Below are 22,033 nucleotides of genomic sequence, written 5' to 3'. Positions count from 1 at the left end.
GAGTATCTGTGGAAACAGCATAAAACACTATGACGTAAAGTATACTTACTATACGTAATGTAGCAATACCAAAGAGACTCGGCAGTAAATGTTTCCCGAGCACCATTTCGGTGATTTTACGTACTCCCTCAAAACAACTGCGGTACTCTACAGAATTTGCACCATTGAAGTACTCATTCATCCAACGCCTTCCCATCTGAAATCCGGCGAGCCAGTCTACTGCGATCTGCGCAAAGTGATTGTCTCTGTTGGATGGGGAAATAACAACGCCCTGATGGGATCGCCGATTGGCCTGCGCTCGTCATATGCCGAAAACACGCACCAGTCCTCTTTCTACAGCTTCTACGTTGTCTATCTGGTTTTATGTGATTTTTATCTTTTTTACCTGTTTATCATGTTACGTACACGGACAGTCGACAGACGCGAGTACGAACACGAGCAGCAACACGACGGCGTCGTCAACCGACACCTCCACGTCAACCAGCAGCACGACAGACACCTCAACGACAACCAGCAGCACTTCCATGACGACCACCTCGACAACCAGCACCACAACCACCACGCCGACCACCACGCCCCTTACAACGACGACCGCCCCAACCACGACGACAACAGTAGTAGGCGCTACTACAAGGAACAGGACAGTCGGCGACGGATCGGGTACGTAAGAATAAATAATATTTTATGTTTATGAGCCTTTGTTTCCTGTAATGTTTTCTCTATTTATTTATTACCTTTCTACTGAAATTTATTGCAATATCGTCGATTAACTAAGATTATACTGTGGACTTCAATTTGGCAGTCGATAGCGCTATGCAAAAGGGTGGGTAACTCAAGCTTGGTATACATATAATATTATGTTACCCCTTTTTGCAGCCCACTGTACTTATGTACTGTGCAATACTGTCGAGTACCTATGAAAGGCTTTGCGAATTGTTCACGAACTGTTCATGTACTGTATACAATTAGTCACTTCACTTTTTATCATGTGTTTCGTTTAAAAAAGCGCCGATCTTAAGTTTATTGATTGATTGATTGGTTTGGCCGACCTTATGATTATTGATTGGTTATTAGTTTTGTATAAGTGCACTTGGATGTCCTCGCATTACTAACCCTACTCGACGTAAACAGGTTTACGAGAGCTGTCTCCTGTGGAGGCCAATCAAGGTGGTTGTAGTGAACATTTTTCTCCAGCAGCTGATAATGACGTCATGCTGTTATAGCGTGTTCGGGAAAGGTCGACTGTCAGTCTTGTTTGGCTGTAACGGCCGCTCGAGTAAGCCTCTCATACACTTGTAATATTTTGGCATGTCTTGACCGCTGCTTTGTTTTAGTGCTATTTTTGTGAAACAACGGATAATGCACGACGCGGATGCCGTGCGTACCACTTCCAACAGCTCTTCCCTGGAAAAACCGAGTGCACGCTACATGAGTCACGTGCCGGCTACTGCTGGAGTATGAGCCGATTGTACTTGCTCTTAATTAGACCGTGTGGGTTAGCAGATTTCTGGCTAATCATTGCAAATTGCAGTCAACTGGCATGTGCTGATTATTAGTGGAGGTGTCCTACTGGGTATTCTAGTTCTGGCTATCACGTACTGTATTTGCCGATGCTGTTGTTGTCACGGGAAGAAGCGCGGGTAGGTACCGGTATTCCTCGGTTGTACAAGATACCGGCTATTTCACGCTTCCTTGTTTTCTGCAGTAGAGAGATATCCGCACGGCAAGCAGCGTTTGAGCAGGAGGCTGCGGATAGAGCCGATAAGGCAGCGGAAAGGTTCAAGGATGACATTAATGTCTTATTTCTATTCGCTACTTTTCAAACTTGTACTCTTTTAGGAAGCAAATAAGGGAGCAGCAAATGTCGGCCATTCGGCAGAAATACGGTACTAAATTTCATGCATTCACTAAGTTTCTGCATTCACCAACGGCGAATGGTGTCGTTGCAGGTTTGAGCCCGTATCCTCCCTCGTCGCCGGCGGCTTCCACCCAGGGAAGCGCTCGTCCTGGTCATGCCCCGACCGCTGCCCATGCGACTCCTACTGCGCATGCTCACGCATCGTCAGCTCATGCTCACCCGTCGCCTACTCAAGCTTATGTGTCGTCTGCTCACGCTCATCCTCCGTCTGCTCGTCCGCATTAACATTGCTTTCCCACCAAATTTTATTGTCACAGGTGTAGTGACCTTTTGGTCGAAACCAGTGAAGAAATAAAACCAATTTAGTTGGTCTATACAAAATTAATAAAGAACTTTGACACGTTCCCTCCATAAAAGCAACATGTTGGGCAACAACAAATGCGCTTCAACAAAAAGCGTCCAACGCCCGCTGCACAACAACACTGAACAGAAAGCAAAATATACAACAACCCAACAGCGCTCACACAGGCTGCCCATTCCGTCCCACCCATTTGACAACATCGCCCTTCATAGGATTTCCCGTGCAGCGGCTCGGGTCGACGCGCTGCAGTTTGGTGACATTGCGTAGCTCCCGACAATGCACCTCATCGATGCGGATGGCTTCATCCTTCTTCTTGATGTCGTCGTTTAGCCGGTTGATCATGCCGCGTAGCGCTACCATCTGCATGTCGCACTGCTCCAGGTGTTCGTTGGCCTTCTGGTTGCCGTGCCGGTACTCGGCAATCTCCTGCCCTAGAACTCGATGGACGGGATCGGTCTTGCGATGGAGGGGAGTTGGGAGGACGCGCTTGGTTAACTCGAATTGAGTGACGCGCTCTGGCGTGATGGTGGTCTTCCGTAGGGTGTCCAGATCGTCCTTGGCGGCGCGGATCTTTTGCAGATTTTCTTGCACCTACAAACGTTCGATTAATCAAAAAATTCGCAAATTAATCTATCATAGCAAATCCACCCCGTGAGTGCAGTTCTCACGGCAAATGCAAATACAAATCGAAAATTTTAAAGAACATCCGCACGGAGCAAGACCCGGTTTAATGGTAGTAATATCATATGTGACAAGTAACAACCCTTGCACAGCATGCAGTTGTTCTACATTATCTGCGTCAACTGGATGAATTTAACCTTACCTTTTTAACTTCGTCCTCTAGTTTGGCTTTGGCTTTCCTGACATCTGTTATCCGACGCTGGAAAGCCTGTTCAATCTCTCCGTACAGTTTCTCGATATTCCCATTGGCCACGGCCAATGCATCATCACAGGTTAAACGCATGGCGTTTGATTTGTTAATTTCGCTCATGCCGCTCTGGAATGCGTCTTTGCACAGCGCAGACCATTCAGCAAAGTTCATCTTCCTGTGAATGTAATGCATTATAATGAGTTATAGAGAATGAATGTTTTAGTAAACAAATGTTTGCACAATAAATTAGACATCTTAGTAAAAAACTGTTTTCATTTTTCACAGAAGAGTCGCAACGGCGTAAGTTAAAAATCGATTTAGGCTTAATCACTGCACTTACACCGGATGCATCTGCACCAGGAGATTTTTCTGTTGATGCGAATGTATCCCGTCCGTTCTCGACAGCTTATCGCAGAATTTGGCCGCTTCCCTTGTCTCCTTGTCCAACTGTTTCAAGGTCTGACACCGGTACGTGACGGCGTTGTTTAGCCTAGAAACATGGAAACCTCATGACCTTAAACCCGGTACTCGGACACCGGCTACTAGGGGACGCAAATCAATGCCCTTAGCAGGTCAGAAGCTCAAATGTCATTAGTTTTTGCTATTTTGCCCTCAGTCAATATTTTTACCGGTGTTGATTCTCCAAATTGGATATCAGGTGATCAAAGTACCGACTGGTACGTTCACTGAGCTTCTGTTCATCACGCAGCAGATTATTCACCTCATCCTCCGTGGCTTCACCGGCCGGTCGTGCGGCTCGCATATGCAGACACTGCTGCGCCAGATCCCAAAGTGGCCGCAGATTTTTGGAGATACTCTCACATAAGCGGGAATGACACAGTTGAAGTTTGTCGTCCTCCTGCCTGAGATCATGCAGCATACCCTCCAGTTCATCCTCAAAGTATCCGACCGCGTCAACTCGTTGCTCTAAAGAAGAGACATCGGTTTATACAGAGACCGATAACGGAAAGCAAAGGAAGCCACTTGCCAACCTAATTTCTGCTTGACCTGGGTCTCAGCTAACCGGTTGACCTCGAAGCGGTCCCGGCACAAGCGGAGACTGTCTTCGACTAAGCGGTCACTGCGTTGTCGCTGGCTAGTACCGTCCTTGATGAGGGCCGTATTATGGGTGCGCCACGCTGTGATACTGGCACCCAGTTGGTTTTTGGGAACGCCATAGTCGTGCGGGTATTTGTACGGACTGATATTGGTGTCAAGCATGACGAGGTACAATAACGAAACACTTATTTACACATTGCACGTAGTGGTTTGCAGAATGAAATAAGGAACAAAATGATTTGCAGGGACGCGCTGCAAAGAGAGTGTCAAAAAGTCAGAACAAAGCAAACAAAGAAGGGCTGACAAAATCAAAGGGAAATCGAGCCCAACAGGATTTTAAAGATCAATGTTTTCTCAACTAAGAACAGTAACGGGGAAGAACGCGCTTGATTAAGGTAGGAATGTTTTCAGCTAGATGCACTTTAAAGACAACTTCAAAGACATTAAGAGTTGATATGACGTAAAAGAACCTATTCACTTTTGGCTGGGAGATGTTTGTAACGAATACCACAGAACTTGAGAAATATATTTGGCAGGCCCACCAAATAGTTGCTAAGCCGATGGAACGATCCGGGAGGGAAACGCGGCGGAAGCGCTCGCGTCCCAGTACCGGAATATATTGTGGACGGTTTCTCTGTCTGCTTGACGCCATCAAGAATAACCATTCCTACTTGCCGAAAGTTGTTTCGAAATTACAGCTGTTCGTCCACGTCGCTGGTTTGGTGCAGCTGGCTATTCGTTGGACTTCGCCGCAAGGAAGCGGCGGAATCCGCCTGCTTCCATTTTGCCGGGAATAAAATTCGCTATGTTGACCGGGTTAATCCGGCCATAAATCTTTCGCAAATCCTGAAAAGCACACCAAGCGCAGTGCGTGTAACCTTGACTACAACGCAAACCGTAACGTACTGCAGCAAAATAAGCACTGTACGCGATATGGGAATCTGACGGAGTTCCCCACATCGTACGTTCCGCCAACCCCCATAGCTAAATATAGCTATCAGTTATGACTGCAGCTGCATTAACTGTCGATCACCTGTTGATCATTGCGTGAAAGAAAATTTGCAGTTTCTGTGCTTGGGAGAAGTCAGCGACACTTATTTGCCGAAAAGAATCGTGCCATGGTCGCAAATCCTTGTTGCCGCCGTCTTGCCAAAGAATTTGACGGTTTCGATTGGCTTAATTCTCGAATATTGTAAGAATCCTCTCTATCAAATCCCCAATGACGCCCCCTCACCATTGTGACCTATGCACGGACCATGCAGAATGGCGAGTCGTCCTCTAACGTCACTGCCGTCTCATCGCGTCCCTCCAGTTCCAGCAGTCTAAACAGTGTTGACACCACCAATCCGCAGGTTTCCTCCAATACCTCGTAAGTTGCGAGCGCGGAGTGTATGATTATCGACGGCGGTTCAGTTGAGTTGGTAGGGTAGCAATGAATTTCTGTTGATACAGTACTTTTCTTATTGTGCAGGTACTGGGAAGAATTCGAGCAGCTGTTGAATGCGCACTGCCAGCGGGTGCTGCAGGAGATCGATCAGCGCTTCAAATCACTAGCTGAACATTTATGGGCGGACATCGATCAACACTGCGCGCAGCCGGATCTCATCCATCGCACTTTCACCGATAATTTTCACCAAATCGATGACTACCTTGATCAAGAGGTCAGCCGATGATTATATTTTGCAGTTTAATCTAGCACAAAAGACACCAGGTTTTGAAAACAACTAATTTGCCATGTATCTGTAATTTTTACCTGTTCCTGATTGATGCAGTTTGCTCAAACAAAACAAGAGCTTGACCGCGCATTGGGAATGGATCGACGCCGACCTTCAGGTTCAACATACCTGCAGCCAAGCAGTCAAGCACCCTCTTCGGCATATCCTTCGGGAACTTCTGCCTATCCCTCCGGAACTTTGGCTTTTCCCTCAGGTAAAAACAAAAGTCAAGAGCCAGCGCACCTTATTTGTAGCCAAGCAGCCCTACGGAAGTGTACTTCACATCCTGTCTGCAATGTTTACCCTAAGTTTTGGTCACAGTAATTGTTGTTATGTTTTGACTTTGACGCTCTGAAAACAAATTGCAGGTACGACAGCGCCCAGTGCTTACCCATCGGATGCCACCTCCTCCTTCTGCCCGCCCTCCTCTGGATATCCCAGCGATGTCTCGGCGACGACCGCGCCATCCTCCTTTGTTCAGCCTATCTCCAATCCCTCCGTGCCCTTTCCCACACAACGACGCTCATCGGCCAGCAGTATATCGCAACCGTTGTCCTCGGCCATTACTCCCCTCCATTGCTACCATGGAATACCTCACACCGCGGTCGTCACTCAGCCGGACTCCGACAGGAACCGTCTCCCAGGAGCCTTCGCGCGTGCGGAGTCCCTGGAGTGATCCACCTACCCGGGCGGTGACCCCCTCGACAGCATTAGCTGGAGGGGATCGGGTGACGCCAGGACTGCGAACCGGAAGCCTTGAGGGAGGGAATCATGGGGATCAGGCATTGCGGCCGCAGATGCCAGGTGCAGTATTTCCTGGGGACCAGATGTTGGGAGAGCACGCAAAGGGGTTCGCTGGACAAGCGTGTGCGTGTTCTCCGTGCACCGTGCAGTGTGTATGCCCGTGTCCGTGCCCCGTGCCATGTCCGCCGATGCCAGAGTTGCCTCCGCGGATCGTGGAGTCCACGGAAACCTGGCGCCGGTAAGTTCTCGCAATACCATGCGGCAGAGTGTGAGAGTGTCGTTGCAATGTATCATGAAAAATGAAAGTCGCTTACAAAGCTCTCATTCTGTAAAAGTCGAATTAAACGCCCCCCCCCCCCCAATTAATGTTCCATGCGGTTTTGAGATCCCTCTCTAGACGCTCTCCGAAAACTAAAGGCTCAGGGCGTTTAATTCGGGTTTTACAGTGAATGGCTTGCGCTTGCGGGGGTGTCCAAAAAGGCCGGCTACAAGTGTTTGCTAGGACAGGAACACCTATAGTTGGCTCTTTTGACATCAGTTTTCTAGTAAACAGAAGCTACAATATGCACATTTGAATTATCATAAATATGTTATTGAATCGCAAGTGTGTGCAACCATGGATTATATTCCGCAGGTATTCCAAAGGCCCGCCGTCTTTATTCGCCTGGGGTGTCTTTGTGGGAATTTGTGCGGTGCTGTTGTTCCTGTACTTGGGCAGTTCGCTGCCGGCTTGTGTTCGCCAGTATATACCATTTATCCGACAGAATCTCTACGCTGAGAATTACAGTTATCGCCGGAGGCCGTACGATGCTTTTTGGACGAGTTGCGGCACCTCATTCTTAGAATGGTGGATGTACACGCGGAATTTATTCTTCAATTACTGACGTTGGTTTGTTATGGGTGGGGAATTTATTTGACATGTTTCTGACTTCAGATTAGGACTTAAATGCTTTATTTATTTTATTTGAATCACTTTGTTCTGGGTAGATTTGCCCTGATTTTCTTCCCACAATCTTTTGTACCATTTGGTTTGTGACCTTTGCGCAGTTTTTGCGCGATTTGCTATTACCATTAAAAGATTATCGCGTCGATGAAAACTCTATTCAACAAAGGACGAGCTCTAACTCTGGTTCACCTTTATTGTCTTTCCTCATACTGCTCGTTCTCAGCAGCTACATTCGCTTGAGGTAACCAAAAAGTTAAAACTCCTACTGGTACTCAGGCTGGGCTGGTGGTTCTTCGGGCTGCGGCTGATAATCGCTGGGGAACGGCTCCGGTTCCGGTGCCGGGTCGGGCATTGGTTCCTCAAAGGGTGGTGGCGGCGGAAGCGGGTCGTCCTGGGGGATTGGAATGGGTTCGTCCTGCGGTGGTGGTGGCGGAGGGCCCATAAATGGATCGGACGGCGCTTCCGGAGCGGGCGGGGGAATTGGCGGCACGTTATCGTGGGGGTAAACGCTGGGCCCCATGGGGACGTAGTCGGGGTTATGGTTAACATCGAAGCCGGGGGCCACAGCGTGCGGCTGGTTGCGCTGGAGATCGTCCACTTTGTAGTGGATAATGTTGTCGTTGCGACCGTTGCACAAATCGTTAGAGCATACGCGGCAGTTCTCGTTGACGTCACCCGGATACCGGCCCGATCCCATGTGGTCCTTGCAGTCGTCGAACCAGTCGTAGTCCACGCAGCCCAGCCAAAGGGTGAGCTGTCCTTTGGCATGATCCATATCTGCAACAATTACCTCGTCAGCATACACATTACGAACAACGAACTGACAGCTGCATCTGCTCAGTGAAGTGGAATACATGGAATAATGCGGTCAACACTGACGCACCGTGAAACTGTTTATAGCCGCAGAACTTTTTCTGTCCCGAACAGCGAGTGACCCCCACCAGGGCGGGAGCATGAATGGGCAGGGTGGGGCAGTTATGAAGCATGTTTCCTTGGTCGTCATGCTGGTCCGGATCGAAGTCGCAGCTATAGCAATACAGGTTGTGGTCCCAGTCCAGACCGTAATTGGTCGCTGTGCAAATTGAACCCAAGAAGTGATTTATTGTATGTCCGCAGCACACTATATCACGCTGCTTATGCCACTGGTTTGTTAACACTGATTCGCATTCATACCGCCTTGACAAAGGCGGGATTCTTAATCTTACATCGTTTGACCAGGCTGTAACGATCGTGCTGGGTGTGCACCAGGTAGAACAAGGACGTCAGGAGTATGACTGGAAACGGCATCTTGCGGTTTGGCGATGGAGTAGTGGAGTACGTTGGTTGTGAATTGGAAAGTAAGGAGTAAGCAGAATTGCGCGCTCGAATGGCAATTAATTAGTAGCCATATTGGCGGAAAGTGACCTGCAGTTTAACACTGCGAAATCAGAACTGACAACTGACGGTGGCAATGACGTCAGTTTAATACATGCGTGTTGCTACGTGCCATCTACCATAAAGTTTAAGAGCATTAATTTAGTGCATCTCGTGAAAAATCATTTTATTAATATTTGCTCATTACTCGGCGGAAATTACAGCAATCGTATGCGTCGATACGCGAATGCAGCAGCATTTAATACTCGTATTGATTTTCTGTTACTGTATTATACGAGTAGAATGACCAACAAAATGGAAACAACAGTACTTGGACAACCTCTGCCCTTTAATTCAATTTTTATTTCCCTTCTTCGATCGTTCTTTCGTTGTAGGTACACTGACTTCCTTGGCATCACTTTGTGCCGCATCCACGTTCAAAATGCTTTCAGCTACTTCCCGCGGCGGCACTTTGCTGACCGGCTCCCTTACCGTCAAACTCTTAATGAACTCGTTGACCTTTCGCAGGATATTGCGGCGAATGTGGAAAGTGCTAGACGCTGCATCGGTGCCTTCCTGCTGAATGTTCATGAACAGCTTTAATTTCCGTCCAGGATCCGCTGACGGTTGGGGCGTATTCTGTGGGTCACTCCGGTCGTAACGGGGAGTAACGAGAGACTGCAGCAGACGTTGGCGTGCCAAACGGACCACGTCCTGTATAGGCTGCTCCGTCGCTATTTTGAACGACAAACCTGCAAAGGAAAACATATTGTCTAACCTTTAACTGATGAAACTGCAAAGATTTGCCGTTTTTTATTGTTTTTGCTTCACCATCTCTAACCTGTATGTGGGTAAACAAAATAATTAATTGAATAGTTTTTGGTGTGTAAAATTAGTCAAAGACAAATAACTCCGGATACTGCGGCCATCACATCACGAACCATTTCGATCCGGTACTGGTAAATTTGACGGGTTGGAGATGTATTCGCGCCCCATTTGACTGTCTTTGGGCAATAACAATCCGAACGAGTACAAAAGATCGACGATAAAGATCTCCTCTTGCCCGTTAATTCGTCTGCGTACCTCGTTCCATCCCTTTCCTCGTTCGCCGCGGTGTAGAGTGACCTTCAGGTCGCACACATCAGCCAAGACCTGCCAAAATATGGCTTAAAACGGGACCGAGGAAACTGTATAATTACTGGTAATAAAATTACTAAATTCAAATTAGTACAACAAAAACGTTGCTACCTTAAATAACATTGCCCGATGCATCCCATTTCCTTTTTCCACCATTCCTAACGGCACGCAATCACTACCAACTCGCTGTTTAGTAAATGCCAGCCGCAATTCCACATCTTCCTCATATACGCTTCCCCGCTCCACCACCCCACCCAAGGCGTTGACCACCACCTTGGCCAGATAATCCATCTTCTCGGCGTCGCCTTGCACCTCCTGACACACCTTCCGAGCCGACCGCATCCATCCCTTCAGGCGCTCATCCCCGGGAACGTCTGGGTTGTACACGGTCTCAGGCGCCAAATCCTGCAGGGGCACGGCATCCTCCAGCCGTGAAAGTCCCACCGGCAGATCCACCGGGATGTCATCGGTGGCGGTCGGCATGCTGCAACTGTGGTCATCGCGCATATAGCATACGGCAAACTGCGGTCGGCGATGATATTTCTTCGGTAGGGCAATGTAGACGACGGGACGATCGGCGGTAAGGCCGCGGCGGAGGTGGTACTCGATGGGACGCAGAGGGTTGGTAAGGCTGATAGTGCCCTGGTTGTGGAGGCCGTGTGGGAGGCGATCCGTATCATCCAAGTGTCCCAAGAAGGCGAACCTGTAGAAAATCACAGTCAAAATGTAATACGAATAAAGGCGACTTTGATACACACTTGAAGAACGCGCCGAGCTTGATGATTCGATGTACCAAAAATCCAGCAAATCCCTGACTAATACGATCCAAATGATTCTTCAATAAAAACAGCGCTTGAAAGCTGTCAGCATTAAGCATCTCCCACAGTGTTTTTTCATCCACCACCAAACCGGCTAAGCCGAAGCACACAGTTCGCAGGAAACCCATTTCTTGGTCAAGAACAGCGGCTTCGGCTAAAGCCGAATATCCACCGTGTTCCCTGAAGACATTACGGGCCTCTTCATCCGTGACGAAGATGGAGAGAGCGGTGGCTGCGTACTGGCGCATCCGGGCGTTAGCGTGCCTCAACCACAATGGAATCAACGCAGAGACGGAAGCTCGTAACCGTCGCAACACCTCCCATCGTTTCCGCAAAAGAAGGGCACACATCAGCGCGTTGCTCTTGGTCTCGTAGTCAGTAAATTCATCCTCCAAGCACTGCTGCAAAAGATCAACTAGTCCCTGGCCAAGAAGGCTCCCAATGACCACTTTATTGCGGAACATGAGGAACGCTGTAGCGAGAAATCCCCATTCGGTCAGGCCACGGTGTCCACAGCGCATAATTTTCACGATGACCTGATCGGCGCCCAGTGCGTACAGTGTTTCCTGATTGGTTGGACGTCGGCACATTACCGCCACCGCTTTTAGCGCCGCTATCCGCACATTAGTCGAACAGCTCTTAAGGAAGCTCACGATGTGCTCTTCGTATCCCAAACTGTGCATAACCCGGCGTTCGTCTTCGTCCTTTGCCGCATGGCAAAGCAGTTTCAATGCGTATTCTTGGAGGTCCTCTGCGGTTAAATAAGACGGATCGACCGCAGCGTCCATGACAACGCGGAAGAATGACGTCTCCTGGAGTTTTTTTGTGATGGCCGGTGCCTGGCGGACGAACTCCAGGATATGGATGGCGTAGGAAAATAGCTTCTTATTGTTGATGTTTAGGAGGTACTCAGTAATTAAGCTGACTCCCTCGGTTTGGTCGAAGCGGTAGATCGGCAGCCCGGCGTCGGTTTTCAACAGTTTATCGATCAGCACAAACGTCAAATACTGGATGTAGCTATACCGTGAGTTGACCAGATCCACGATCGCTGTGAATCCGCCCTTCACGACTAAATACCACCGGATCCGTGCGTTCCAGCACAGGAAGTATAATGTCTGCAGGGTGTGTTTGACCACGTCCGGATGTTGGTTGATCTTGGACACCCAGTCCAGGAGGGTCTCAACCGCATCTAACCGGATAAATTGTTCCTGATAAAATCGACGTTGCGAAACGTTACGCACCAGCAGCGATAGCCACATGCAGTGATCTGAATCCGGGTTGCGAAAGACGTCCCGTATCGGCTCGAACCCTCCGTGTTGGCGGAACAGCCGCGCTGTCACTCTTACTTCCGATAAACTAGCCAACAACATTAATGCCAGACGCTGTGGAACGCCCCCGCGGTATCGGATAATCTGCACCAACCGCCTTACCATATCCGGTATAACGGCGATCCGCAGTTGCATGTGTAAAGACTGCTCGGCAAAGAGAAACAGTGTCCGTAGACCGTTGATGATATGGCGCTTATTACGCTGCATTACGAAGAGGGCGGCCGTTTCGGGAGTATGAATGATGATCGGAAGGTTGTACGTCGAGGCTAGAGAGCGCGGTTCCATTGGCTGGGGTTCGCAGCCAACGGGTGGCGGTGGGGCGGGCTGGGGTTCAAAGCGGCGGGGCGGAGCTTTCTCGATGAGCCAGGGGCGACCGTCATGGATGGTCATGGTGTACTGGGGCTCGTCGTCCCAGATAGGAGGACGTGGGGGTGCTGGAGGTGGGCCAAGGGGCGGAGTCAGAGAGTCGCCAGGCGGTTTGCCTTTCGCGGATGCTTGGGGTTTCTTTGATTTTGCATCAGCGGGTTTCGCTTTCTTGTCTAGCTTGCTCTTTCCACCGGGAGAACGATCGTTAGTTTCTGCAGAGAAACCCGTTTAAAGAAAGTTCTGAAAGAGTCGCATGTCGCAATGCACTGTAACTGTTCGAAACCAACTCAAAAAGCCCATTTTCAGCTTTTACAATTCCGTTTAATTTCGATCTTTACAACTGTGAATTATCGGCGTCTAAATATTCTCACTCTCGATTCTGCGTGGGAAGAGTGTGTAAAGAACGAATTTTTTTCCATCCAGTATTACGAGTTCTCCAGTATTTGCTATTCCCGTTAACACTCCCCAACGTCAGTACTAAATACTAAGTATTTCAAAGGAAAGATCTGTACAAAAAGTGCGAATGCTTCACCCACCTCATACCTCTGGCCGCCATCTCCGCGGCCGCCTTGGCCATCATTTCTGCTTCCCGAGCGCGTTCCGCTGCGACCTGTGCCTCCAGCACCGCTCGATCGTACACAAAATGAAACTTGGGTTTCGGAGTCTTCCGCAGTGGCAGTCCTGCTTCGGTCCCCACATCATCATGATGCACTTCCACCAGCGGGTTAATAACAATCTCCGGCGTTTTGCCTGACAAACTGGGTCGGACGGCTTTGGCGGACAGATTTGCCCGTGGTGGAATCAAGAGCGTCGAACTGGAATGTGTGTCCACGAGACTTGTCTCTTTCTCGGGCTCGTCATCGGAGCTGAACAAGTGGTGGAAGTCCTCATCGTGGAGAGAAAGGTCATCGCCAAAATCTTCGCATTTCTCCAGACTGATGGATTCGTGCAGTCGAATCGACGTGCAAGAGGAAACTGTGACCATTTTGTTAGGCACACTCTTGGCACTGAAATGAATTTAGAATGGCGAGAGTGTTGACGTCATTCCTCGTAATCACTATGACAGCGGCACTTATTCGATAAAGCACAGGCGTAACTGTACAGTTGCGTTATCAGTACTGCGTCTGCGTGCAACGTGATACTTGTGACTGACTGATTATTTATACGAACAGTAATTTTTCTGCTTAATTCAGTGGAAAGTGGAAACCGAGAGAACTGTGACAGCATGGCGGTAGCGCGCAATAGCAATCCCGGCTTCAAAGCCGAATTTATCGTGCATGCTCCCACCAAATCGGACAGTTACGTTTTCGTGGCGGGGAACTGTGAGGAACTGGGTAACTGGAATCCAGATGAAGCAGTGCCGTTGAACAAAATGCTCGACGGGGAGATAATCATTCCTTACCAAATTCCACGTATGGGGTACTTTTTGCATGTTCCTGCGCGGCTGCCAATTCCCGTTTCAACGCTTTTTAATTTAATTTTATAGACTATGGTAACCTGCAACTCCATGAAAATAATTCAAATGTTTAATTTGTTAGGCAGCAAACGCTTGTCAGTACTCTAACCGTTCATTTTTATGACCTTTGCGGCTTTGCGTTTCCGAGCGTTAAAACACGCGGTCCACCGCTTACAATAGAGCGTTCGCCGTTTGTAGTCTCTGATTTGCGCATGTTTTCATAACAGGTTTATCTGGAGCGGTTCGGTGGAGATTAAATCACTGTCCAGCGCGTCCGAACTACGTTTTTATTACTTCATCGGCACCAAAAGCATAGAAACCCACACAGTATCGGTGCAGCGCGTCGAGGGTCACCATTCCCCCCGCATCTACCGTCCGCTGACCGGCGATCCGGAGACCGACCAGCCGGATTTGTTCGCCGTCATCGATGAGGAGGAGGCAAGTGTCACTGGCTACCTCAGCGACCGCTCTACCATCATCTTCACCTTCGACCCTGCCAACATTGAGTGGAATAGCCAAAAGTATTACGAGCGCCAGTTTCGAGTGCGATTCGAGCACGCCGAACCCGTTAGGTACGGCGCGCAACACGGTCAGCTAGGGAAGCGAACGCGGTTTTTAATCAACAACCGTAGATAAATCATGGAATTCTGATGATTAGCGTAACTAACTGGAAAGTTTTTGTTAATAATAATTCTCACTCAATGCTGGTTACTCAATTATCAAGCGCAGTCGCAATTTTGAGGGTTAATCGCAATATACCGTACGAGTAATTATGCCAGTTGAGCATTCTTTCATTCCGGTTTCAGATACAACCTCCAGCGCAGACCTGAGTTCAAAGTAGCGCGCTACTTCCGTGAGCGCAACGAGCACGAATTCCTGCAGCAGAGCAAACACGGACCATTGATCGATTCACAGCCGTTAATGTACCGCTGCATTATGAATACCCGTGAAGCCTGTCATGTTCGCGTGGATTTCTATGAGGTGAAGAAAAGCGAGGTTACAGGAGTGCCACCAACGTACTTTGCCTATGCCTTGATTGGAGGAACCTTGCTGACCAGCAGCCATGGCTGGCTTACGGTGCCCATACGGATACCGGCTCGTAAACAGGTGTGCTCAAAGTGGAATTCTTGCCGAAATCTTACAGAATTTGAAAACACTTTTTAAGGTTCTCCGGGTAACTGACTGCGGTCAGTTGAAACTCCAGTACACCGTTGTCAAGTCCTGTCCGTTGCTCGAAAAAGCTGGAGGTCGCAAATCCATCTTTCGATCCCCGGCGTTGGATTTTCACTGCCAGACCTCCCCTCTCCATATTGGACACCGAGGCTGCGGTTCTTCATATCACGGACCCAACGCCAAAAACCCGGAAATCTGCGAGAACACAATCGCTTCTTTCAGCCGAGCTGCTGCGGCCGGCGCCGACTTCGTGGAGTTCGATGTGATGTTCGACGTGGACCTGAAGCCTATCGTCTACCACGACCACACTGTTCTGGCCCGCAGCCCCGGCGGCACTCTTACTGAACTGGCGGTGAAGGATCTTACGGAGGACCTTTTGATTAGCGATGCCGTCCACCACATCACGGAAAAGGACGGCCGCCATCTTTTCCCCAAGACGGGTGCCAATCGGCCCTTTCCAGCACTATCCGCCGTCTTTTCTGAGGTGGACCCGGGCGTTGGTTTTAACGTGGAGGTCAAATATCCAGCGCAGATGCTTAACGGTCAGAGCGAACTAAACCCCACCGCCGGTTCATCCTTCCGCGAAGAGTACCGTGAACTGCGCATTTCGTTTTGGAACAAAAATGTCTACGTGGACGGGATTTTGCATGTGGTATTCCAGTGCGCTGGCGACCGGCCGGTGATCTTCTCCAGCTTTGATTTGGACGTCTGCATTATGTTGCGCTTGAAGCAGATCGAATATCCGGTTTATTTGCTATTAAGCAATGATCTCCAGAAGGGCTTGGAATACGAAGACGTCCGCATTAATTACTTGAAGCGCGCCGTTTACAGTGCGGCGTCCTTCGAGTTAGACGGAGTCGTCGTTCCGTCGGAGGTGGTCTTTCAGCACAGTTGGTTTGTACCATTGGTGCGAAAGTTCCGCTTGACAGTGATCGTATACGGAGAGGCTAACAACAGTGTGAAGGCCATTGAGGACATCAAGGCGACCGGCATCGTGAAAGGGATCATCTACGACCGGATCTACGAATTCATTGAGCAGACAAAGGAAAACCATCGGTTCAGGATTAAAGGACCGTGTTTGCCAGCTAATCAGATAAACTGCCGGGATTATGTGCTGGGCTATACCGGCTATGTTCCCGGCCGGTTGAGTAAAATTGGGGCAGAGTCGGTGCTGAGTGGGAATGCAAAAAATTCTCAAAATCTACAATGTCGAAATGTTTGCAAATAGTCGGCATTTTTCGATATTACTTATTGGCTGATGTACAGACTGTTCTTCTATTCATTTCCAAGTAGTGTTAAACCATAGTGAAAAGATACATAATTATACTTCTTTTCAGTGATCCTACTTTTCATAATAGCCGAATAACTTGAATCCTTATGTAAACAATCACCTCGACCAAATCTAGTTTTTATGAGGGTGCCAAAAATTAATACACACATTCAACCTGTAAGCCTGCACCCTGCACCCGGCTCAACTAGACCGGGCGAAGGTCTGCTAATGAGATTTTTGTACCTTAAGTTGGATTAAGGGACGGAGAGAACGTGTACTGTACAGGAGTCGACTGGGTCCGGTTAAACGTTCCTAGTTTTTTTTTATCTGCAGCAGATGTGCAGCAGCCACTGTTCTTGTGATTGGTGTATTTTATGTTTATTTCCATCTACTTCAATTTTTGCAAAACAGCATTTCATTCTGTTGGCTTTTTCGTTTCAATGGTTGTGCGATCGCCACCTGAGTAAGCTGAAGCTGTGAAAAATGTTGCAGTGGGCAGTGACAACTGTATCTTTAAGCGATACAATCTTCCCTTCCCAGTCTACATGTTGCCACGCAAAGCATGGTAAATACTGTATTTACCATGCTTTGCGTGGTTTAATGTATTAATGTATTTAAAATACATTAATACAACGCGAAGGCGTGATTATAAGCAATTTCCAACTTTTAATTTTTCTTAAAATTATTTTTCCCCTCAGACGTTTGTTTTTGCCAAATACATCTTATCATTAGTATAATTATGATATTTTGTTTTGGATAACACTTGAAAAAAGCGATGAAAAAGCGATGAAGCGATGAAAAAGCGATTTCGTCAATTTAAACCTGCATAGCAGTTTAATTAAGTATTCCGTTCCAGTTCATTTGTTGCACAGACTCGATGGCATCACATTATCCATCCTTTACCAGCCTCCTTGCCCGATCATCAGCCGGAGATTTCGACGACCTTTTTGCAGGTGACGCCCTCGTCAAGCCCGGCTACAGTCACCAGTCTGACGTCGTCAACTTAACCACTACGTATCTTTGGAAGATCGACAACGCCGCCCTAGTTATGAAGAACCGTCTCGGTCTCACCGGCTCCCTTTTCCAAGGCCCTGCCGACACCACCTGGCGCCTGTGTCTGCACTGGGGACCGGCGCGCAAAGATCCCCGCACCCGGCACCTCCGCATCCGTTTAACTTACGTTGGCAACATTGGCAGCCAGCTGCGTGTTCAAGCCGGCTACGAAGTGTATAAATCGGAACAGGACTTCCGCCGCGGCGCAGTCGACCTCGACGGATCGGTATACAGCCTGCGCAATGACGCCGGAGAGGGTGACACCCAGTCAGTGGAGTGGCTGCACCATAAGAATGTGGCCAACATGCTCAGTGCTGCCGTTCTCCCGGGTGGGGCGCTTTTCTTGGGAGTAAAGATAAGGTTGTTGCCGGCGTTGGCCACGGTGTCTGGTGTACGGTCGGTGTCGTCGATTCACGAAGTGCCGCAGTGGGATTTGGCGCTGGTGGGGAGGGACGGACGAAAGGTTACGGTTCACCGAGCCCATCTGGCGGACTGGAGCCCGCAATTGCGGCAGGTGTGCGACAGTCTGGACAATGAATGGAAAATGGAGCGCTTCGATTGCTCGACATTGCAGGCGCTCAAGGAAATGTTGTACAAAGGAGATTTCGTGGAAGGCGATGTTCAAGGGTGCGGTTGCGAGCTCCTAGAATTCGCAATACAGTATAGCGTCAATGATCTTTTGTCGCGAGTGTGCGATTACTTGGGGCGAAACTTGTGGCGGGAAGGGATTGTTAAAGTATTTTCATTGGCGGATGCAAATGATAGATTTGAAGCGTGTGCAGTATTGAGGAATGCTGCTGCAAAGGTCATGCAGCATAATCTACCTGCTATTTTTACCGGAGCGAATCTGTCAGATGACGTGATAAACTCGATCAAAATACGAGTTGCCGAATTAACAATACGGAACGAATGACAAAATTTGCTTTCAACAGTTGACATTTACTCGCATCTCAGCGGCCGATTCAAAATGCACATAAGCCCGTGCAGCATCCGCTGGGTGGTAGACATTCTGTACAGAAAAATTTCTATCGGTCGGATGCACATCACAGTGAACTTCGGGATTCGTATCGAACGTTGACTCGGTGGTTGTTGGTGCATCCACCACATCGGAACGTGTGGGCGTCGCTTCCGTCAGTTGAACGCTGGGATCGGGAACGACGCTGGGCACTTGGAGCACGTTGATCTGACCTCCGGAGTACTCGATGCCCCGACCGGCCAGAATAAAGGACGAAGCATTCTCCGTAGAGAAAAAGCTACCGTCGTTAGCGGCGGAGATGGTTCCGTTGGCGCCGCTCATCCCCGAAGTCACCGTTATGACCGAGCCGTTGTCGTGGAAGCTTGACACCGTCGAGAACTCCTCGAAGGTGTCAACAAAGCGGACGGAGCGGAAGCTACGCGAAGTTGTCCCGATACGCTGCCGGAAGAGGCGGGCGATCTCCGCTTCGGTGGCGTTGAGTGTCCGCTGCATGCGCCGACGCTGCACCGCCGCCTCTCGATCGGCGTCCGTGGTGAAGACACCGGGTGGGTGGTGGTTCTGTACCGCGGCTTTGCGCAATGCTGTCTCACTGAGGCTCTGCACGTCCCGAGTGATGGGATCCGTGAGGACCAGCGAATCCTTGGCTATCACATTTCCATATTTGAGGTTGGCACTCTCGCATTCGTACGAATATCCGATCAGTTGCAGTTTACTGGATGGTGAAAGCGGCTTTGGCTTGATGCGGCTGTCTAGAGCGGCCGAGCTGGAAGGAAAGAAGGATTTGTCGTTCTGGCTGGCAGCCGTCCGGGGCGGGCGGTTGGCAGAATCGCCTTGAGCAGCAAAAATGACGGTAGGCGTGACCGTCGCGGATGGTATTTGGTACAGGGACGGCTGGATGGATTGTGTCACGGCTGGAGCGACGAGTGCCGGATCCAGCTCTCTGCTAGCGGAAAAGGTCACCTGCTGCTTCAGCCAGGATAATCCCCGGTTGAAGTGTTTGCGACCTTCCTAAGGAAAGGGCTTTCAGATCGATGATTCCTTGTGTAACTTGCATTTGATGATGCATCGTTTTAAGAGTGCAAAAATTGATAATGAATTGTCGCTGCAGAAAAAATTTCCTACCCTAGCAAAATGAATTCGAAATTGTCGTAAACTGTACTGTAGCTGAAATATTTACACCCTTCAGTTACGAAGAAATTTGAGTTATATCGTACATAAACATATTTTTATTGAAAAGTTGGATAAACTGAATAAATTCGAATGAAAAGAAATCACCTTTTCCAACCCAAATATCTCCAGCCGCCACACCGCGCTGCTCTGTAAGGGTTTAAATACTTTCTCTAAGCAGACCTTTTCCAGTTCCATCAGAGCTCGTTTACGCTGCTTCTTATTACCGACTAGTTCCGGATTGACGTACACCCACACCAGCACCGGCATCAGGAATGATTTGGCCTTGACCAGCGTCTGAAAATGTTCCACAGCCACTGTGGGCACGGCCAGAGTGCTATCCCACAGCAGCATCGTCAGCCAGTGAGTGGCGCTCGCATCTACACAGCCTTCGTGCTCCTTTTCGCGCAGATCAAATAGACTGCAACGTCGCACGCAAGCCATAAAATCCGCGTTCCGGATCAGGTGCTTGAGGGTGTTGGTGACAAAAGGGTCGCTGGCGTTGATATTGGCTGCCAAAAAAAGCAGATGCGGAAAAAACGGTTCGCTGGGGTCCTGGATCACGTCCTCCACACACATTTTAACAAGTGAAGGTGGGGCATACTAGTGATCGCTTTACGTCTGTTACAAGCGTTTTCATAAAGGTCATCAATAGTCTACTGCGGGAGTACTGTTGGAGACTCCTGCGGCTCCTGAACCAGTGCACATGGTTTTTAGTGTTTCGCTATACCGCTCAGTTATCACAGCATTAAAGAGGAATTTCGAGAAAATCGTTCTGCAAGAACTTTTTCGTGAAACCCCCATAAAATGCACACGCTTTCGTAGAAAAACCAACTGGATTTTGAAATCGTTCAATTTTTGCGAAATCTTAAAAATTTGGTCGACATAGTACAGAAACTACTGGCAGATTCCTTGTTACGCGGTAACATAGCGTGCGCGTGAGCGGGAGTTCTTTGTTTCCTTCCTACAATTCCGTGTTTTCCGTTGCTTTTCTTTCGCCATGAAACCCGTTACGTTTTCCAATATTAGTGACGTGTATGACGCTGCCGAAGCGGTCTATATCGTTCTTGATGAACTCGGCCGTGCTTACGGCGAAGAAGCCATCGTGGACTTTGTACCTGCCATCGCCGAAGTCTTCACGGAGCTAGAACACGCTCTGGTGAAGCACGCCAGCGTAGATGTGGCCAATCTGAGGGCGGAGATCTCTCATGTGGAAGGGCAAATTGAGCATCTACGCGAACGACGCGTGCAACTGATCGATCATTTTAATTCGGTAGGGTTATGTTCAACTGCATTTTCCTACGCTCCTACATGTTTTCTGTGCACCTGCATATATTTTTGAGATAATCGCGGAAAGAAATGCACCATTCTGCAGGATTTCGACAAGGTCATTGAAACGTGGAAAACCGAGACGGCCGATATGCATCACTCTGCTGAACTGCTGCGCAGTGAAATCGAGTTCCTGCAGATTAAGATCGGCAATCGGAGAACGGACGCCGAGTGGCTGCAGAAATCCCACCGCGATCCCAATGCGGAGGCCATGCGCTACTTCAGTGAGGTCAATGCCTTGATACGGGATATGCAGAATTATATCGCTGATAAGGAGAAAGAGCTGTTTGAAGTTCATCAGGAACTCAATAAGGTGCGTGTAACTACAGTGGCGTCCTACGCCGATTTCTTATGTGGAGGAAGCGCTCATTATTATCTTTACAGAGCCTGGCAGAATTATCGGTTGTTGCTAAACTAATGGAACAGCCCACTGATAGTCGTGAAGCTGCATTAATCAGGGCCCCCTTGACAGCGTGACGTGCTGCGTCTTTTCTGCTGATACTAGTGTACGTTGCGTTACAATCAAGGGCACAGTTGACGTTCTGCATCGTTTTGAAGGCTGTTGTGTTGTTGTCACCGGTGAGATATACGGCGACGAATTGTTTCGTGATCTTAAGCCAGCCATAAGGCATCAAACATTCTGCCGTCATTCCACAATTCAATACTTCGAAAGCGCAAAGTACTGCCGAAGCGTTACCGGCAGCTAGTGCAATAAAAATGGCTTACTGTTCAGTTGAGAGTCCTAGGAAAAGAAGGATAATCTTTGTCTGAAAACAATTTAGTTAAGTCCTATACGTTAGACATTCGTACACTAGAATTCTCCAAGGTCATGAACTTTCATTATTACAGTACATTATTACAGTATTACAGTACCTTCATTATCACAGTACTTCTATAAAGATTTCTCCATGTGTAATGAGATCAAAAGGTTCTACACTTCAACAGGATAAATTACAAGCAAAGCAGTGCAACGAAAGACAGCATCTATAATTGCAATCAAATGGCAGAAATGCTGATTCAGCTTAACATCTTCGTAATCCGCAAATTTTTCAC

The 22,033-nt window shown here is 48.7% G+C and overlaps 9 protein-coding genes across 11 annotated transcripts; 5 read left to right on the top strand and 4 right to left on the bottom strand.

Annotated features, from left to right (window-relative positions):
* Nucleotides 1–8: 8 nt before the first annotated feature.
* LOC129590537 (uncharacterized) lies at nucleotides 9–2,264 on the top strand. Of its 2 annotated transcripts, none has more exons than XR_008690747.1 (8): nucleotides 9–660; nucleotides 1,132–1,167; nucleotides 1,224–1,276; nucleotides 1,335–1,468; nucleotides 1,532–1,640; nucleotides 1,706–1,777; nucleotides 1,840–1,886; nucleotides 1,950–2,264. XR_008690747.1 is itself a non-coding variant. In XM_055485814.1 (8 exons), exons 1-8 carry the CDS (start codon nucleotides 306–308, stop codon nucleotides 2,141–2,143), a joined length of 987 nt encoding a protein of 328 aa, XP_055341789.1. In that variant the 5' UTR covers nucleotides 22–305; the 3' UTR covers nucleotides 2,144–2,256. The 2 variants fall into 2 exon arrangements, 1 of the variants encoding a protein (XP_055341789.1); XM_055485814.1 differs by having other exon boundaries at nucleotides 22–660; nucleotides 1,335–1,455; nucleotides 1,950–2,256.
* On the bottom strand, nucleotides 2,152–4,971 carry LOC129590535 (uncharacterized). The gene is made up of 5 exons (XM_055485812.1): nucleotides 4,083–4,971; nucleotides 3,720–4,017; nucleotides 3,431–3,580; nucleotides 3,043–3,265; nucleotides 2,152–2,810 (listed from the first exon to the last, which is right to left on the bottom strand). The coding sequence occupies exons 1-5, from the start codon at nucleotides 4,309–4,311 to the stop codon at nucleotides 2,379–2,381; spliced, it is 1,332 nt and encodes a 443-aa protein (XP_055341787.1). The 5' UTR covers nucleotides 4,312–4,971; the 3' UTR covers nucleotides 2,152–2,378.
* LOC129590536 (uncharacterized) lies at nucleotides 3,718–7,705 on the top strand. The gene is made up of 7 exons (XM_055485813.1): nucleotides 3,718–4,317; nucleotides 4,395–4,544; nucleotides 4,686–5,518; nucleotides 5,621–5,810; nucleotides 5,922–6,078; nucleotides 6,233–6,846; nucleotides 7,243–7,705. The coding sequence occupies exons 4-7, from the start codon at nucleotides 5,791–5,793 to the stop codon at nucleotides 7,490–7,492; spliced, it is 1,041 nt and encodes a 346-aa protein (XP_055341788.1). The 5' UTR covers nucleotides 3,718–4,317; nucleotides 4,395–4,544; nucleotides 4,686–5,518; nucleotides 5,621–5,790; the 3' UTR covers nucleotides 7,493–7,705.
* Nucleotides 7,706–7,733: 28 nt separating this feature from the next.
* LOC129590538 (nematocyst expressed protein 4-like) lies at nucleotides 7,734–9,001 on the bottom strand. Its single transcript, XM_055485815.1, has 3 exons — nucleotides 8,760–9,001; nucleotides 8,438–8,626; nucleotides 7,734–8,331 (listed from the first exon to the last, which is right to left on the bottom strand). Exons 1-3 carry the CDS (start codon nucleotides 8,839–8,841, stop codon nucleotides 7,817–7,819), a joined length of 786 nt encoding a protein of 261 aa, XP_055341790.1. The 5' UTR covers nucleotides 8,842–9,001; the 3' UTR covers nucleotides 7,734–7,816.
* Nucleotides 9,002–9,112: 111 nt separating this feature from the next.
* Nucleotides 9,113–13,897, bottom strand: LOC129590532 (uncharacterized). Of its 2 annotated transcripts, none has more exons than XM_055485806.1 (5): nucleotides 13,100–13,897; nucleotides 10,803–12,768; nucleotides 10,156–10,747; nucleotides 9,849–10,059; nucleotides 9,113–9,659 (listed from the first exon to the last, which is right to left on the bottom strand). In XM_055485806.1, the coding sequence occupies exons 1-5, from the start codon at nucleotides 13,539–13,541 to the stop codon at nucleotides 9,262–9,264; spliced, it is 3,609 nt and encodes a 1,202-aa protein (XP_055341781.1). In that variant the 5' UTR covers nucleotides 13,542–13,897; the 3' UTR covers nucleotides 9,113–9,261. The 2 variants fall into 2 exon arrangements, with proteins under 2 accessions (XP_055341781.1, XP_055341782.1); XM_055485807.1 differs by having other exon boundaries at nucleotides 13,093–13,241.
* LOC129590533 (glycerophosphocholine phosphodiesterase GPCPD1-like) lies at nucleotides 13,657–16,734 on the top strand. The gene is made up of 4 exons (XM_055485810.1): nucleotides 13,657–13,975; nucleotides 14,240–14,584; nucleotides 14,819–15,119; nucleotides 15,178–16,734. Exons 1-4 carry the CDS (start codon nucleotides 13,782–13,784, stop codon nucleotides 16,411–16,413), a joined length of 2,076 nt encoding a protein of 691 aa, XP_055341785.1. The 5' UTR covers nucleotides 13,657–13,781; the 3' UTR covers nucleotides 16,414–16,734.
* Nucleotides 16,735–17,102: 368 nt separating this feature from the next.
* LOC129590504 (uncharacterized) lies at nucleotides 17,103–19,738 on the top strand. The gene has a single exon (XM_055485772.1). It carries the CDS (start codon nucleotides 17,333–17,335, stop codon nucleotides 18,419–18,421), a length of 1,089 nt encoding a protein of 362 aa, XP_055341747.1. The 5' UTR covers nucleotides 17,103–17,332; the 3' UTR covers nucleotides 18,422–19,738.
* LOC129590503 (uncharacterized) lies at nucleotides 18,349–20,567 on the bottom strand. Its single transcript, XM_055485769.1, has 2 exons — nucleotides 19,760–20,567; nucleotides 18,349–19,492 (listed from the first exon to the last, which is right to left on the bottom strand). Exons 1-2 carry the CDS (start codon nucleotides 20,228–20,230, stop codon nucleotides 18,434–18,436), a joined length of 1,530 nt encoding a protein of 509 aa, XP_055341744.1. The 5' UTR covers nucleotides 20,231–20,567; the 3' UTR covers nucleotides 18,349–18,433.
* LOC129590505 (uncharacterized) lies at nucleotides 20,326–21,696 on the top strand. The gene is made up of 3 exons (XM_055485773.1): nucleotides 20,326–20,924; nucleotides 21,027–21,293; nucleotides 21,365–21,696. Exons 1-3 carry the CDS (start codon nucleotides 20,652–20,654, stop codon nucleotides 21,455–21,457), a joined length of 633 nt encoding a protein of 210 aa, XP_055341748.1. The 5' UTR covers nucleotides 20,326–20,651; the 3' UTR covers nucleotides 21,458–21,696.
* The last annotated feature ends 337 nt before the right edge of the window (nucleotides 21,697–22,033 follow it).

Source organism: Paramacrobiotus metropolitanus, unplaced genomic scaffold (genome assembly GCF_019649055.1).
Source record: "Paramacrobiotus metropolitanus isolate TYO unplaced genomic scaffold, Prichtersi_v1.0 Parri_scaffold0000040, whole genome shotgun sequence".
In the NCBI taxonomy this organism is placed as follows: Eukaryota; Metazoa; Tardigrada; class Eutardigrada; order Parachela; family Macrobiotidae; genus Paramacrobiotus; species Paramacrobiotus metropolitanus.
Note: the sequence above shows the minus strand (reverse complement) of the source record. Positions and strands in the feature narration are given on the sequence as shown.